Raw genomic sequence first — 14,436 nt, 5'->3', positions numbered from 1 at the left:
GTTGTCACAGCTGCTCTTTGCTGATGACACTGTGCTCTTGGGAGATTCTGAAGAGAAGTTGCAGAGATTGGTGGATGAATTTGGTAGGGTGTGCAAAAGAAGAAAATTAAAGGTGAATACAGGAAAGAGTAAGGTTATGAGGATAACAAAAAGATTAGGTGATGAAAGATTGAATATCAGATTGGAGGGAGAGAGTATGGAGGAGGTGAACGTATTCAGATATTTGGGAGTGGACGTGTCAGCGGATGGGTCTATGAAAGATGAGGTGAATCATAGAATTGATGAGGGAAAAAGAGTGAGTGGTGCACTTAGGAGTCTGTGGAGACAAAGAACTTTGTCCTTGGAGGCAAAGAGGGGAATGTATGAGAGTATAGTTTTACCAACGCTCTTATATGGGTGTGAAGCGTGGGTGATGAATGTTGCAGCGAGGAGAAGGCTGGAGGCAGTGGAGATGTCATGTCTGAGGGCAATGTGTGGTGTGAATATAATGCAGAGAATTAGTAGTTTGGAAGTTAGGAGGAGGTGCGGGATTACCAAAACTGTTGTCCAGAGGGCTGAGGAAGGGTTGTTGAGGTGGTTCGGACATGTAGAGAGAATGGAGCGAAACAGAATGACTTCAAGAGTGTATCAGTCTGTAGTGGAAGGAAGGCGGGGTAGGGGTCGGCCTAGGAAGGGTTGGAGGGAGGGGGTAAAGGAGGTTTTGTGTGCGAGGGGCTTGGACTTCCAGCAGGCATGCGTGAGCGTGTTTGATAGGAGTGAATGGAGACAAATGGTTTTTAATACTTGACGTGCTGTTGGAGTGTGAGCAAAGTAACATTTATGAAGGGATTCAGGGAAACCGGCAGGCCGGACTTGAGTTCTGGAGATGGGAATTACAGTGCCTGCACTCTGAAGGAGGGGTGTTAATGTTGCAGTTTAAAAACTGTAGTGTAAAGCACCCTTCTGGCAAGACAGTGATGGAGTGAATGGTGGTGAAAGTTTTTCTTTTTCGGGCCACCCTGCCTTGGTGGGAATCGGCCGGTGTGATAATAAAAAAAAAATAATATATAATATATATATATATATTATATATATATATATATATATATATATATTATATATATATATATATATATATATATATATATATATATATATATATATATATATATATGCAAAACAACCACTCTGAAAGAATAGAGAAATTCCAAGCGCTTTCGTGACTACTCACATTATCAAGGAACTATGAAAGTGAAGCATCCAAGGAAGCTATATAAGGGGTCAGGCCAGCACCTCACTATCAGATCCCACAACGGTTAAACACGTGACGCGCGGCGAGCCAACTTGGATAGGTCCTTTGCAAAACTCACCCCCAAGCTATTTATTTGTCCAGTGTATTATTAAATTCTTCCCAAATTCTATTAATTATAAATGGATCTAATTTATATAAACCAAAGGAAATATTCATATTATTGTCAAAACTGCTTTTTATGAAACAAGATTCAATTATATTCCTGTCGACCATGGACTTGCTTGATAGTACTTTCTCAACTTTTTGAAAATCAATTGGATGGTTAAAATCTCTTACATGAATAAATAGAGCATTGGAATCTTGTCCAGTTCTAATGCTATATTTATGTTGTTTTAATCTTAGTTCGAGATTTTTACCAGTTTGACCGTAATAAACATTATCGCAAATTTTACAAGGAATCTTATAGACACATCCATCGGCATTCTGGGGGGAATTCTTTATCAAAAGTTTTTTTTACTGTATCAAGATTTTTAAATACAACTTTAATATTAAAAGTCTTAAGAAGAGAAGGCATATCAACCAGGTTTTCATGGTAAGGGAGAACCAACATATTTTTAGTTGAATAAGGCTGGTTGTCCCTTTTTGGATTGTAAAAAGTATTTCTAGCAACTTTAAAAGATTTATCAATTACATTTCTTGGGTATTTTAAATCATTACCTATTTCATAAGGACCTATCCAGTTGGGTCGGCGCACGTCAGGTGTTTAACCATTGTGGGATCTGATAGTGAGGTGTTGGCAAGACCCCTTATATAGCTTCCTTGGATGCTTTACTTTCATAGTTCCTTGATAATGTGAGTAGTCACGAAAGCGTTTGGAATTTCTCTATTCTTTCAGAGTGGTTGTTTTGCATATTCTGAAATCACCTGTTTACTGTGATCTTATTGCATATGTATATATATATATATATATATATATATATATATATATATATATATATATATATATATATATATATATATATATATATATATATATATATGCAAAACAACCACTGTGAAAGAATAATGAAATTCCAAGCGCTTTCGTGACTACTCACATTATCAAGGAACAATATAAGTGATGCATCAAAGGAAGGCATATAAAGGGTCTAGACCACACCTCACCATCACATCCCACAACAAAGCAACACCTGACGTGCGACTCATAAGAAAGGGAACACTACAGGAGACCCGCTGGCCCAACTAGACAGGTCCTTCACGCCATCCCACAAACAAACTATTCTACCCAAGAATTATGATTTATTATTTGTCCATTGTATTATTAAATTCTTCCAAAATTCTATTAATTATAAATGAATCTAATTTATATAAACCAAAAGAAATATTCACATTATTGTCAAAACTGCTTTTTATGAAACAAGATTCAATTATATATAAAATCTCTCACATGAATAAATAGAACATTGGAATCTTGTCCAGTTCTAATGTTATATTTATGCTGTTTTAATCTTAGTTCGAGACTTTTACCTATTTATTCATGTGAGAGATTTTAACCATCAAACTGATTTTCAAAAAGTTGAGAAAGTTGTATTAAGCAAGTCCAAGCGCTTGGAATTTCATTATTCTTTCACAGTAGTTGTTTTGCATATTCTGAAATCACCTTATTGCATATATATATATATATATATATATATATATATATATATATATATATATATATATATATATACATATATGGAAGTACCACCTCTATAGCTGGAATGGGGACCCTCATCCTCAGAGAAGACAATAAACGTACCTCAGGAAAACCTCAAGGTTCTCCCCGGAGCTGTTTGAATATTTTCTTCTCCTACCACCGCTATATATTTTATATTCTATGTGAACATTTATTAATAAACAGAATACATTTACAGAATACATTTACAGAAAAAAACATAAACATGAATACAATGGCACAATGTATCAAAGATCATGAATTTCCTCCAGCTCCTCCGAGGCTGGACACGAGCCAAGTATGCAGCAAGCATTTCCCCTCTGGATGGCTATGCTGAGGCGCTGGAACATAAAAGTGGCTGCCCTTGGGTCCCTGGTGGTGTCGATGAGTCTGGAACCCAATTCTTTAAGGAAACGTGTGGCATTTTTTCCCCATGATCCCAAGGTCTCTGATCCCACTGGGACAAATTGATACTGTTGGCTTATGTCCCTGTACTTGCTGATCTTGTACTCCTCCCTGTGGTCAGTAGCTCCTCCCTGTCGCCCCACACTGTGATGGATATAGGTGTCAGCCAGTGTGGACACACAGGTATAGTCCCATGCTAAGAGCTTGCCATTCTTCCAAGGATAGATGGTGATCCCGTCGGGGCAGTTTGCTGGGTTGTGGGTATTGTTGGCTGCTAGTGATCGGGGCTCCCTCTCGGCAGGGCATCCAGCTGTAGCAAGGGTTCTCTTAATGATGTCGTTGATCTCATTGTGTCTTGCATGCCAGCAATTGGTTTTGGAACAGTTAAGACCATGTAGACCGTATTGGTCTGCTTGCACTTCGCCGCAAATACACGTATATTCTGTGTGAATTGGGGCAGCAAGGCGCAGAGCCACTGCAATACGGAGGGTCTTAGGGTCGAGTCGAGTTTAGTGTGGCTATCCACATATGTATTATAAATATAAGTTAATTTCGTGCAGTAAGCGTTCATCTTTCTGTACGTTATGATAAAACTTCTATACATTTGAAGAAGGTTACAGTAGATGTTAGTGGCAACAACACGGGAGTTAATCGCTCGTCTAACAAGAAGAAAGAAATGCTGAATGGTTAATTTAGTAACGAAGCCATGATAGATGAGACCCGCCTCCTCAACTCCCTCCACAAGTGAATCTGGAAACGTATTAATTAAATTTTTGTTATCAAAACTCTCATAAGTAAATGCTAGATTTTTGAAAAAGAATTTAATTATGATTTTATAAAGTGAAGCATTGAAACCCAGCATGTTCGTAGAGCCTTATATTCAGACCTTGCATGCGGTCTAGTTATATAAGTAGTTAACACATACTTAGCACTTTATGCTTAGTTGAGAGGGACGTGGATCGTTCATGCTCAGTTGCAGGAGCTGGTCTCACCAGTTCTAGAGAGGTGAGTATTTGTGTAAATGAGATGTGATAAATTCCTCGTGGGCCTACCTGGGACCTCACAACAGATATCAATTTTCCATAACTTTTAAAGGGGCGGACTGGTAAACCAGGGAAAGGCCTCGCTCAGATGACCAAAAGTTCCAGTGGCGGGTCATCATATGACTACATAAGACCCGTCAGGAAACACTTGTCTTGTTTCTTGACTCATCATACCTAACCTAACTGCCACATTGTTGAAGGGCACTACACTATATTATTCTACGAAAAAACTACTAATATTAATTTAGAGAAAACCCTTGCACATACCTTCAGAGGAGTGTCACTGATAATACAGATGCTGACAAAGGCGATCGTGACAGCTACAACATTGACAGTCAGCTGGAACTGCAGGAACTTGGAAATAGAATCGTATACGTTCCTGCCCCACATTACTGCTTTCACAATGGAGGAGAAGTTGTCGTCTGTCAGCACGATGTCGCATGCCTCCTTGGCCACGTCCGTACCTGTGATCCCCTATGGAGTAGTAATCTTGAGATAAACTAGAGTGCCAGTGAGGGAATTAACTGTATCAGATTCATGTATCTGCAAAATGGGCTACTCACTTTTTGTGCCTGAGAATTATTATTGCTATATTTTGTAAATAATAACTTCATTAGCAGTGAATATGAACTTTGCTTCAGATTTGCTTTAGAAAAAGTTACAACTGCGATCCAAAACTTTATTTAAAAGTTTCTTAACAGCACACTAAAATACACTACGGTCTTTAATTTACATATCCCATTCTGCCGGAACCTTAGGGAGTTGCATATCTGAAAATTGCCAGTACTGACCATGGCGAAGCCGACGTCGGCCATCTTGAGTGCAGGTCCATCATTGGTGCCGTCACCAGTGACAGCAACAACCTGACTGGCAGTTCCTGACTTCGAGTTGATGATGCCCTTCACTAAGATATACTTGTCCTGTGGTGATGACCGCGCCAACACTCGCAGACGCGGCCACACTTGGTCTAACAACCTCTGAGAGACCTGTGTGTATACCCTTAGATTGTAAACCTGTTTATAGTTGATAGCTATAAAAATATCTGCTCAGCTATCCGCTTATGTATGTTCTTGTAACTGTCGGTAATTATGTAATTTTGAGGATTCTTGTGATTTCTCCAGTCCATTGATTATTTTATCATTCAGATTTAACATTTTCAGTGAATATAGCATACAATAACGTTATTTTTTGCAGTTTATTTTAAAAAATTTACCACAGATTTTTTTCTGGCATTTTTTTAGTATTTCTTAAGTTTGCAAATGAAAACTAGTGTTTAATTTTTCTTCCTGACGTTAACTCGTAAAAACAAGTTTTCTTACTCAAATTATTTCTTATACATTATAAATTTGCAATTAGTTACCATGTATTCTCTCATCTTCCCAAAAAAAGGCCATTACTCGAGTTTTTAGACGTTCCTTGTTCTTGCTCCCCCTCCCCCATATGTTTTTAAGCGTATACCACATACCATAGCTCCATATAACAATTTTGGTCTAACATATGTTGGGAACAACATTTTAGTATTACCTTATCCATATATATCAAAGCTATACTCGTGCTATCCTGTCTTCAGTGATCATTGCGTCACGCAATTTGTTAGATATTGTGTTCTAACATCTACAACAAGATCTTCCTCTCAGAGATTATCATATTCTGCCAACAAACACATCTACTTATAGTTATACTGATAAATGTTGTAACATTAATTGGATTTCGAAACAGATATTTCAAAATCTAAATGAAACTGAAAAATAGATATGCAAATATAAAAAAAATGACAAAACTATTGAAAACTTTATGTTTTTTTAATCAATAAGAAATCTCTATTTACAGTGTATTAAATCTCATTATAAATACTAATTTACTGCTACAGCTTACTTAACTTGCTTAGATAAGACACTACTAAATGTTACCTTATAAACTAATCTTTAATCCTCATAAAAATTTTCTCTCGTAAGGTATAGTATGCATCAAGAATTATACTTTTCCCAGCGTATATATATATATATATATTATATATATACATATATATATATATATATATATATATATATGGTTGTTTAATATATTTATAGATGGGGTTGTAAGAGAAGTAAATGCGAGGGTCTTGGCAAGAGGCGTGGAGTTAAAAGATAAAGAATCACACACAAAGTGGGAGTTGTCACAGCTGCTCTTTGCCGATGACACTGTGCTCTTGGGAGATTCTGAAGAGAATTTGCAGAGATTGGTGGATGAATTTGGTAGGGTGTGCAAAAGAAGAAAATTAAAGGTGAATACAGGAAAGAGTAAGGTTATGAGGATAACAAAAAGATTAGGTGATGAAAGATTGAATATCAGATTGGAGGGAGAGAGTATGGAGGAGGTGAACGTATTCAGATATTTGGGAGTGGACGTGTCAGCGGATGGGTCTATGAAAGATGAGGTGAATCATAGAATTGATGAGGGAAAAAGAGTGAGTGGTGCACTTAGGAGTCTGTGGAGACAAAGACCTTTGTCCTTGGAGGCAAAGAGGGGAATGTATGAGAGTATAGTTTTACCAACGCTCTTATATGGGTGTGAAGCGTGGGTGATGAATGTTGCAGCGAGGAGAAGGCTGGAGGCAGTGGAGATGTCATGTCTGAGGGCAATGTGTGGTGTGAATATAATGCAGAGAATTCGTAGTTTGGAAGTTAGGAGGAGGTGCGGGATTACCAAAACTGTTGTCCAGAGGGCTGAGGAAGGGTTGTTGAGGTGGTTCGGACATGTAGAGAGAATGGAGCGAAACAGAATGACTTCAAGAGTGTATCAGTCTGTAGTGGAAGGAAGGCGGGGTAGGGGTCGGCCTAGGAAGGGTTGGAGGGAGGGGGTAAAGGAGGTTTTGTGTGCGAGGGGCTTGGACTTCCAGCAGGCATGCGTGAGCGTGTTTGATAGGAGTGAATGGAGACAAATGGTTTTTAATACTTGACGTGCTGTTGGAGTGTGAGCAAAGTAACATTTATGAAGGGATTCAGGGAAACCGGCAGGCCGGACTTGAGTCCTGGAGATGGGAAGTACAGTGCCTGCACTCTGAAGGAGGGGTGTTAATGTTGCAGTTTAAAAACTGTAGTGTAAAGCACCCTTCTGGCAAGACAGTGATGGAGTGAATGATGGTGAAAGTTTTTCTTTTTCGGGCCACCCTGCCTTGGTGGGAATCGGCCGGTGTGATAATAAAAAATACATATATATATATATATATATATATATATATATATATATATATATATATATATATATATATATATATATAAAATAAGATCACAGTAAACAGGAGATTTCAGAATATGCAAAACAACCACTCTGAAAGAATAGAGAAATTCCAAGCGCTTTCGTGACTACTCACATCATCAAGGAACTAATGTGAGTAGTCACGAAAGCGCTTGGAATTTCTCTATTCTTTCAGAGTGGTTGTTTTGCTTATATATATATATATATATATATATATATATATATATATATATATATATATATATATATATATATATATATATATATATATATATATACACTGTGTGAGTTTACTGTAATCCCTAAAATAGGAAATAAAGTATTTTTGTCCATTCGATAAACGTTAAACCCCATTAATCAAAATTTTCTTCTTTTTTTCGGGCTTAACTGTAGCAACAACAGAAAATGCAAAAAACCACGGAACGAATGGAGGTTTAAACCCATGGCAAGTGAGTCCTGAAAATCCAGGACTCACAAATTTGGGTTCAAACCTCCACCCGTTCCGTGGTTTGTTTTCAATTGTGTTACTACTATTTCGTAAGGAAATGCAAAGGTTTGTTAAAAACCAGTTCTAGGTAGGAGTGTAATATTGTCTCACCTCACCCTTCTCGTCTCGTATCCTCTGATTGAACTCTTTACTGTCGATAACCAGGCCGTCATGACCAGGCTTGAGGATACCGCACTTGGTAGCGATGGATCTGGCAGTGTTCACGTTGTCACCTGTCACCATCCTCACCGTCACTCCGGCTCTCTCACACAGCCGGATGGCATCGGGAACCTACACAAAAGGCACATGGTATATTCACAGTATAACTTTCTCTGAATAAAACAAATTGGTTTAGAGCGTCATATATAGTGTTCGTGGCTAGATGGCCTCCATGCAGGGGCGAGTAGCCGACCAAAGTAAAAACACGACTTGTCGCCCTTTTAGCTTTAACCAGTCAATGTGACTTGATAAAAGCCCTAAATAAGTCGAAATGTCGTCTGTTAAAATGGCTTGTACTGCTGCCTGTATTTTACATTACTAGCGCTATTACCTCTTCCCTGACGGGGTCCTCCACACCAAGGATGCCCAGGAGAGTCAGATTGGAGACGATGGCATCTTCTTCTTCCCAATCCGGTGTCTTGCTGATCCTCATCTGGGGAAAAATTGTGTTTATACATGATACAGAAAACCATGGTGAAAGATGTCACTGCCACAGCTGTCTCTCCGGTAAATTAGATTTTTGCCCTCGAAGTGCTGGCTAGTTTATTGTGTACCCCATATTCATCCTGTGGACGGTAGCGCAAGAGCATATGGATACACAAAAGGCCTAGGAACTAGGCCCCAAAAGGGTTAACAGGAGTACTTCTGGTTTTTATCTACAGTTCACTTATCTGCTACAAGCAAATTTAGGACACTTGCTTAATGTATCTGGTATCTTATTTTCATTAATAAGATACTTTGGCATGTCACATACGTTATTATACTATATAAGTGGACATTTAACTCATAGTGTTCAAGATAGTGACCATAGGGCTGGCCACATAATTTGCATTTAATATGATCATTATCCACGTGCCTCCCACACTGCCAGAAGTACTTGTAACCAATCTAAGTCTGGCCACTACAACATCAGTCAGTCTGTTCACATTGCAAGTTACTCCATAAACGTACTTACCTACGTTCATGTTATCATAGTGGATTACAGATCTACTCAGACTTTTAATTGCATTCTCATAACATTCATTTTCATTATTTACTTCTCTCCTAATATTATCCCTAATGCTAGACACAGATATACCAAAGTTATTTTCTACATTCTCCTTCAGGGTACTTTTCTTGGCTACATACATATCAGCTTTATCATGAAGGGATCCTTTGCAATTGTACATGAATTCCCTTTTCCCGGATTTTTGGATATCTATACCTGGCTTTTCCAATGAGCATGTTGTTAGTCATCATGTGAGTTAAGAGTCTTCAGTGATGACATAGAATTAGTAATGATGATAGAGTCAAGCCCAGTGTCTCTTTGGCAACAGGTGTGGATGGTCGTAAACAACAATGGCGACACAGATGTTGGTCAGCATACATATCGCCATGTAATAAGAGTAATAATAAAAACCTCAATTGGAAATATTCGCATTATTCGATTTTATTTGGTTAGTCAAGGTTAAATCTATATAATATAATAATATATGTAATATAACATATGTGTCATCAGAACATGAAAATTTATATACTGCTGTAGGCTTTCCTCATTAAAAATTTACTTAAATTACCAGGTTACTTAAGTAAAGTTGTTTTGGAAAATCAGGACAAGGAAGGGCTAGACTGCGCAAATAAAAGTGTGTGGGTATGTGTATACTGACCTACCTGTGGTTGCAGGGGTCAGGTCACAGTTCCTGTACTCACCTATTTGTACTCACCTATTTGTGGTTGCAGGGGTCGATTCACAGCTCCTGGCCCCGCCTCTTCGCTGATTGCTACTAGGTCCTCTCTCTCCCTGCCCCATGAGCTCTATCATACCTCGCCTTAAAACTATGTATGGTTCCTGCCTCCACCACATCACTTTCTAGGCTATTCCATGGCCTGACTACTCTATGACTGAAGAAATACTTCCTAACATCCCTTTGATTCATCTGAGTCTTCAACTTCCAATTGTGACCTCTTGTGTCTGTGTCCCATCTCTGGAACATCCCGTCTTTGTCCACCTCGTCTATTCCGCTCAGTATTTTATATGTCGTTATCATGTCTCCCCTGACCCTCCTGGCCTCCAGTGTCGTCAGGCCGATTTCCCTCAACCTTTCTTCATAGGACAATCCCCGTAGCTCTGGGACTAGTCTTGTTGCAAACCTTTGCACTTTCTCTAATTTCTTGACGTGCTTGACTAGGTGTGGATTCCAAACTGGTGCTGCATACTCCAGTATGGGCCTGACGTAGATGGTGTACAGAGTCTTAAACGAATCCTTACTGAGGTATCGGAACGCTATCCGTAGGTTTGCCAGGCGCCCGTATGCTGCAGCAGTTATCTGATTGATGTGCGCCTCAGGAGATATGCTCGGTGTTATACTCACCCCCAGAACTTTTTCCTTGAGTGAGGTTTGCAGTCTTTGGCCATCTAAACTATATTGTGTCTGCGGTCTTCTTTGCCCTTCCCCAATCTTCATGACTTTGCATTTGGCAGGGTTAAATTCAAGGAGCCAGTTGCTGGACCAGGCTTGTAGCCTGTCCAGATCTCTTTGTAGTCCTGCCTGATCCTCGTCCGATTCGATTCTTCTCATTAACTTCACATCGTCTGCAAACAAGGACACTTCTGAGTCTATCCCTTCCGTTATGTCGTTCACGTATACCAAGAACAGCACAGGTCCTAGGACTGACCCCTGTGGAACCCAGCTTGTCACAGGCGCCCACTCTGACACCTCGTCGCGTACCATGACTCGTTGTTGCCTCCCTGTCAGATATTCTCTGATCCATTGCAGTGCCTTTCCTGTTATGTGTGCCTGGTCCTCTAGCTTTTGCAGTAACCTCTTGTGAGGAACTGTGTCGAAAGCCTTCTTGCAGTCCAAAAATACGCAGTCGATCCACCCCTCTCTCTCTTGTCTTACTTCTGTCACCTTGTCATAAAACTCTAGTAGGTTTGTGACACAGGATTTTCCTTCCCTGAAACCGTGCTGGTTGTCAATTATACACTTGTTTCTTTCCATGTGCCCCACCACTCTCCTCCTGATGATCTTCTCCATGACCTTGCATACTATACACGTTAGTGATACAGGTCTGTAGTTTAGTGCCTCATGTCTGTCTCCCTTTTTAAAAATTGGGACTACATTTGCCATTTTCCATACCTCAAGGAGTTGCCCAGTTTCTAATGATGTGTTGAAGATCTTTGTTAATGGCTCACACAATATCTCTGCTCCCTCTTTAAGGACCCATGGAGAGATGTTGTCTGGTCCCACCGCCTTTGAGGTGTCAAGTTCGCATAGCAGCTTCTTCACCTCCTCCTTGGTTATATGTACCTCATCCAGCACTTGCTGGTGTGCCCCCCTGTTCTGATTTCTTGGAGTCCTACTGGTTTCCACTGTAAATACCTCTTTAAATCTTGTGTTGAGCTCCTGACATACCTCTCGGTTGTTTCTTGTGAATTCCCCATCACCCTTCCTCAGTCTGATTACCTGGTCCTTGACTGTTGTTTTCCTCCTGATGTGGCTGTACAACAGCTTCGGGTCAGTCTTTACTTTTGATGCTATGTCATTTTCATATTGTCTCTGAGCCTCCCTTCTTATCTGTGCATATTCGTTTCTGGCTCTTCGGCTGATTTCTTTATTTTCCTGAGTTCTCTGTCTTCTGTACCTTTTCCATTCTCTAGTACACCTAGTTTTTGCCTCCCTACACCTTTGGGTGAACCAAGGACTCGTTCTGTTCTTCCCATTATTTCTGTTTCCCTTGCAGGGGTCGAGTCATAGCTCCTGGCCCCGCCTCTTCACTGATTGCTACTAGGTCCTCTCTCTCCCTGCTCCATGAGCTTTATCATACCTCGCCTTAAAACTATGTATGGTTCCCGCCTCCACTACTTCAATTTCTAGACTATTCCACGACTTGACTACTCTATGACTGAAGAAATACTTCCTAACATCCCTTCGATTCATCTGAGTCTTCAGCTTCCAATTGTGACCTCTTGTGTCTGTGTCCCATCTCTGGAACATCCTGTCTTTGTCCACCTTATCTATTCCGTGCAGTATTTTATATGTCGTTATCATGTCTCCCCTGACCCTCCTGGCCTCCAGTGTCGTCAGGCCGATTTCCCTCAACCTTTCTTCGTAGGACAATCCCCGTAGCTCTGGGACTAGTCTTGTTGCAAACCTTTGCACTTTCTCTAATTTCTTGACGTGCTTGACTAGGTGTGGATTCCAAACTGGTGCTGCATACTCCAGTATGGGCCTGACGTAAATGGTATACAGTGTCTTGAACGACTCCTTACTGAGGTATCGGAACGCTATCCGTAGGTTTGCCAGGCGCCCGTATGCTGCAGCAGTTATCTGATTTATGTGCGCCTCAGGAGATATGCTCGGTGTTATACTCACCCCCAGATCTTGTTCCTTGAGTGAGGTTTGCAGTCTTTGGCCATCTAAACTATATTGTGTCTGCGGTCTTCTTTGCCCTTCCCCAATCTTCATGACTTTGCATTTGGCAGGGTTAAACTCAAGGAGCCAGTTGCTGGACCAGGCTTGTAGCCTGTCCAGGTCTCTTTGTAGTCCTGCCTGATCCTCATCCGATTTGATTCTTCTCATTAACTTCACATCATCTGCAAACAAGGACACTTCTGAGTCTATCCCTTCCGTTATGTCGTTCACATATACCAAGAACAGCACAGGTCCTAGGACTCACCCCTGTGGAACCCCGTCTGTCACAAGCGCCCACTCTGACACCTCGTCACGTACCATGACTCGTTGTTGCCTCCCTGTCAGGTATTCTCTGATCCATTGCAGTGCTTTCCTGTTATGTGTGCCTGATCTTCTAGCTTTTTCAGTAACCTCTTGTGAGGAACTGTGTCGAAGGCCTTTTTGCAGTCCAAAAAAATGCAGTCGATCCACCCCTCTCTCTCTTGTCTTACTTCTGTCACCTTGTCATAAAACTCTAGTAGGTTTGTGACAAAGGATTTTCCTTCCCTGAAACCATGCTGGTTGTCAATTATACACTTGTTTCTTTCCAGGTGCTCCACCACTCTCCTCCTGATGATCTTCTCCATGACCTTGCATACTATACACGTTAGTGATACAGGTCTGTAGTTTAGTGCCTCATGTCTGTCTCCCTTTTTAAAAATTGGGACTACATTTGCCATCTTCCATACCTCAGGGAGTTGCCCAGTTTCAAATGATGTGTTGAAGATCTTTGTTAATGGCACACACAATATCTCTGCTCCCTCTTTAAGGACCCACAGAGAGATGTTGTCTGGTCCCACCGCCTTTGAGGTGTCAAGTTCGCATAGCAGCTTCTTCACTTCCTCCTTGGTTATATGTACCTCATCCAGCACTTGCTGGTGTACCCCCCTGTTCTGATTTCCTGGAGTCCTACTGGTTTCCACTGTAAATACTTCTTTAAATCTCGTGTTGAGCTCCTGACATACCTCTCGGTCGTTGCTTGTGAATTCCCCATCACCCTTCCTCAGTCTGATTACCTGGTCCTTGACTGTTGTTTTCCTCCTGATGTGGCTGTACAACAGCTTCGGGTCAATCTTGACTTTCGATGCTATGTCATTTTCATATTGTCGCTGAGCCTCCCTTCTTATCTGTGCATATTCATTTCTGGCTCTTCGGCTAATCTCTTTATTTTCCTGAGTTCTCTGTCTTCTGTACCTTTTCCATTCTCTAGTACATCTAGTTTTTGCCTCCCTACACCTTTGGGTGAACCAAGGACTCGTTCTGTTCTTCCCATTATTTCTGTTTCCCTTGGGAACAAACCTCTCCTCTGCCTCCTTACATTTTGTTGCCACATAGTCCATCATTTCTTGTACTGGTTTTCCTGTCAGTTCCCTCTCCCACTGAATGTTTTGAAGGAAGTTCCTCATGCCTGAGTAGTTCCCCCTTTTGTAGTTTGGTTTTTCCCACCCTATTCCTGCTACTCTCTCCACTTGGAGCTCAACTATGTAGTCGAAGCACAGAACCACATGATCACTAGCTCCCAGGGGCCTTTCATACAAGATATCCTCGATGTCTGAACTACTCAAGGTGAATACAAGGTCCAGTCTTGCTGGTTCATCTTCTCCTCTCTCTCTGGTAGTGTCTCTTAACATGTTGATGCATGAGGTTTTCCAGTACTACATCCA

The 14,436-nt window shown here is 40.7% G+C and overlaps 1 protein-coding gene across 3 annotated transcripts in view; it reads right to left on the bottom strand.

Moving 5' to 3' along the window:
- LOC128699335 (plasma membrane calcium-transporting ATPase 2) overlaps positions 1-8,918 on the bottom strand; it is a 79,992-nt gene extending 71,074 nt beyond the window's left edge. Inside the window, exons 1-4 of one of the 3 annotated variants that reach the window (XM_070084929.1) lie at positions 8,671-8,918; positions 8,232-8,411; positions 5,185-5,379; positions 4,661-4,867 (exon numbers count right to left, since the gene is read on the bottom strand). In XM_070084929.1, coding sequence (XP_069941030.1) covers positions 4,661-4,867; positions 5,185-5,379; positions 8,232-8,411; positions 8,671-8,772 — 684 coding nt within the window. In that variant the 5' untranslated portion in view covers positions 8,773-8,918. The remainder of the gene's footprint in view (positions 1-4,660; positions 4,868-5,184; positions 5,380-8,231; positions 8,412-8,670) is intronic. The other 2 variants (XM_070084930.1, XM_070084931.1) reach the window with 2 other exon arrangements.
- Positions 8,919-14,436: the final 5,518 nt, after the last annotated feature.

Source organism: Cherax quadricarinatus, chromosome 14, assembly GCF_038502225.1.
Source record: "Cherax quadricarinatus isolate ZL_2023a chromosome 14, ASM3850222v1, whole genome shotgun sequence".
NCBI classification, from domain to species: Eukaryota; Metazoa; Arthropoda; class Malacostraca; order Decapoda; family Parastacidae; genus Cherax; species Cherax quadricarinatus.
The sequence above is the reverse complement of the archived record's forward strand: the minus strand, read 5'-3'. Positions and strand labels throughout refer to the sequence as shown.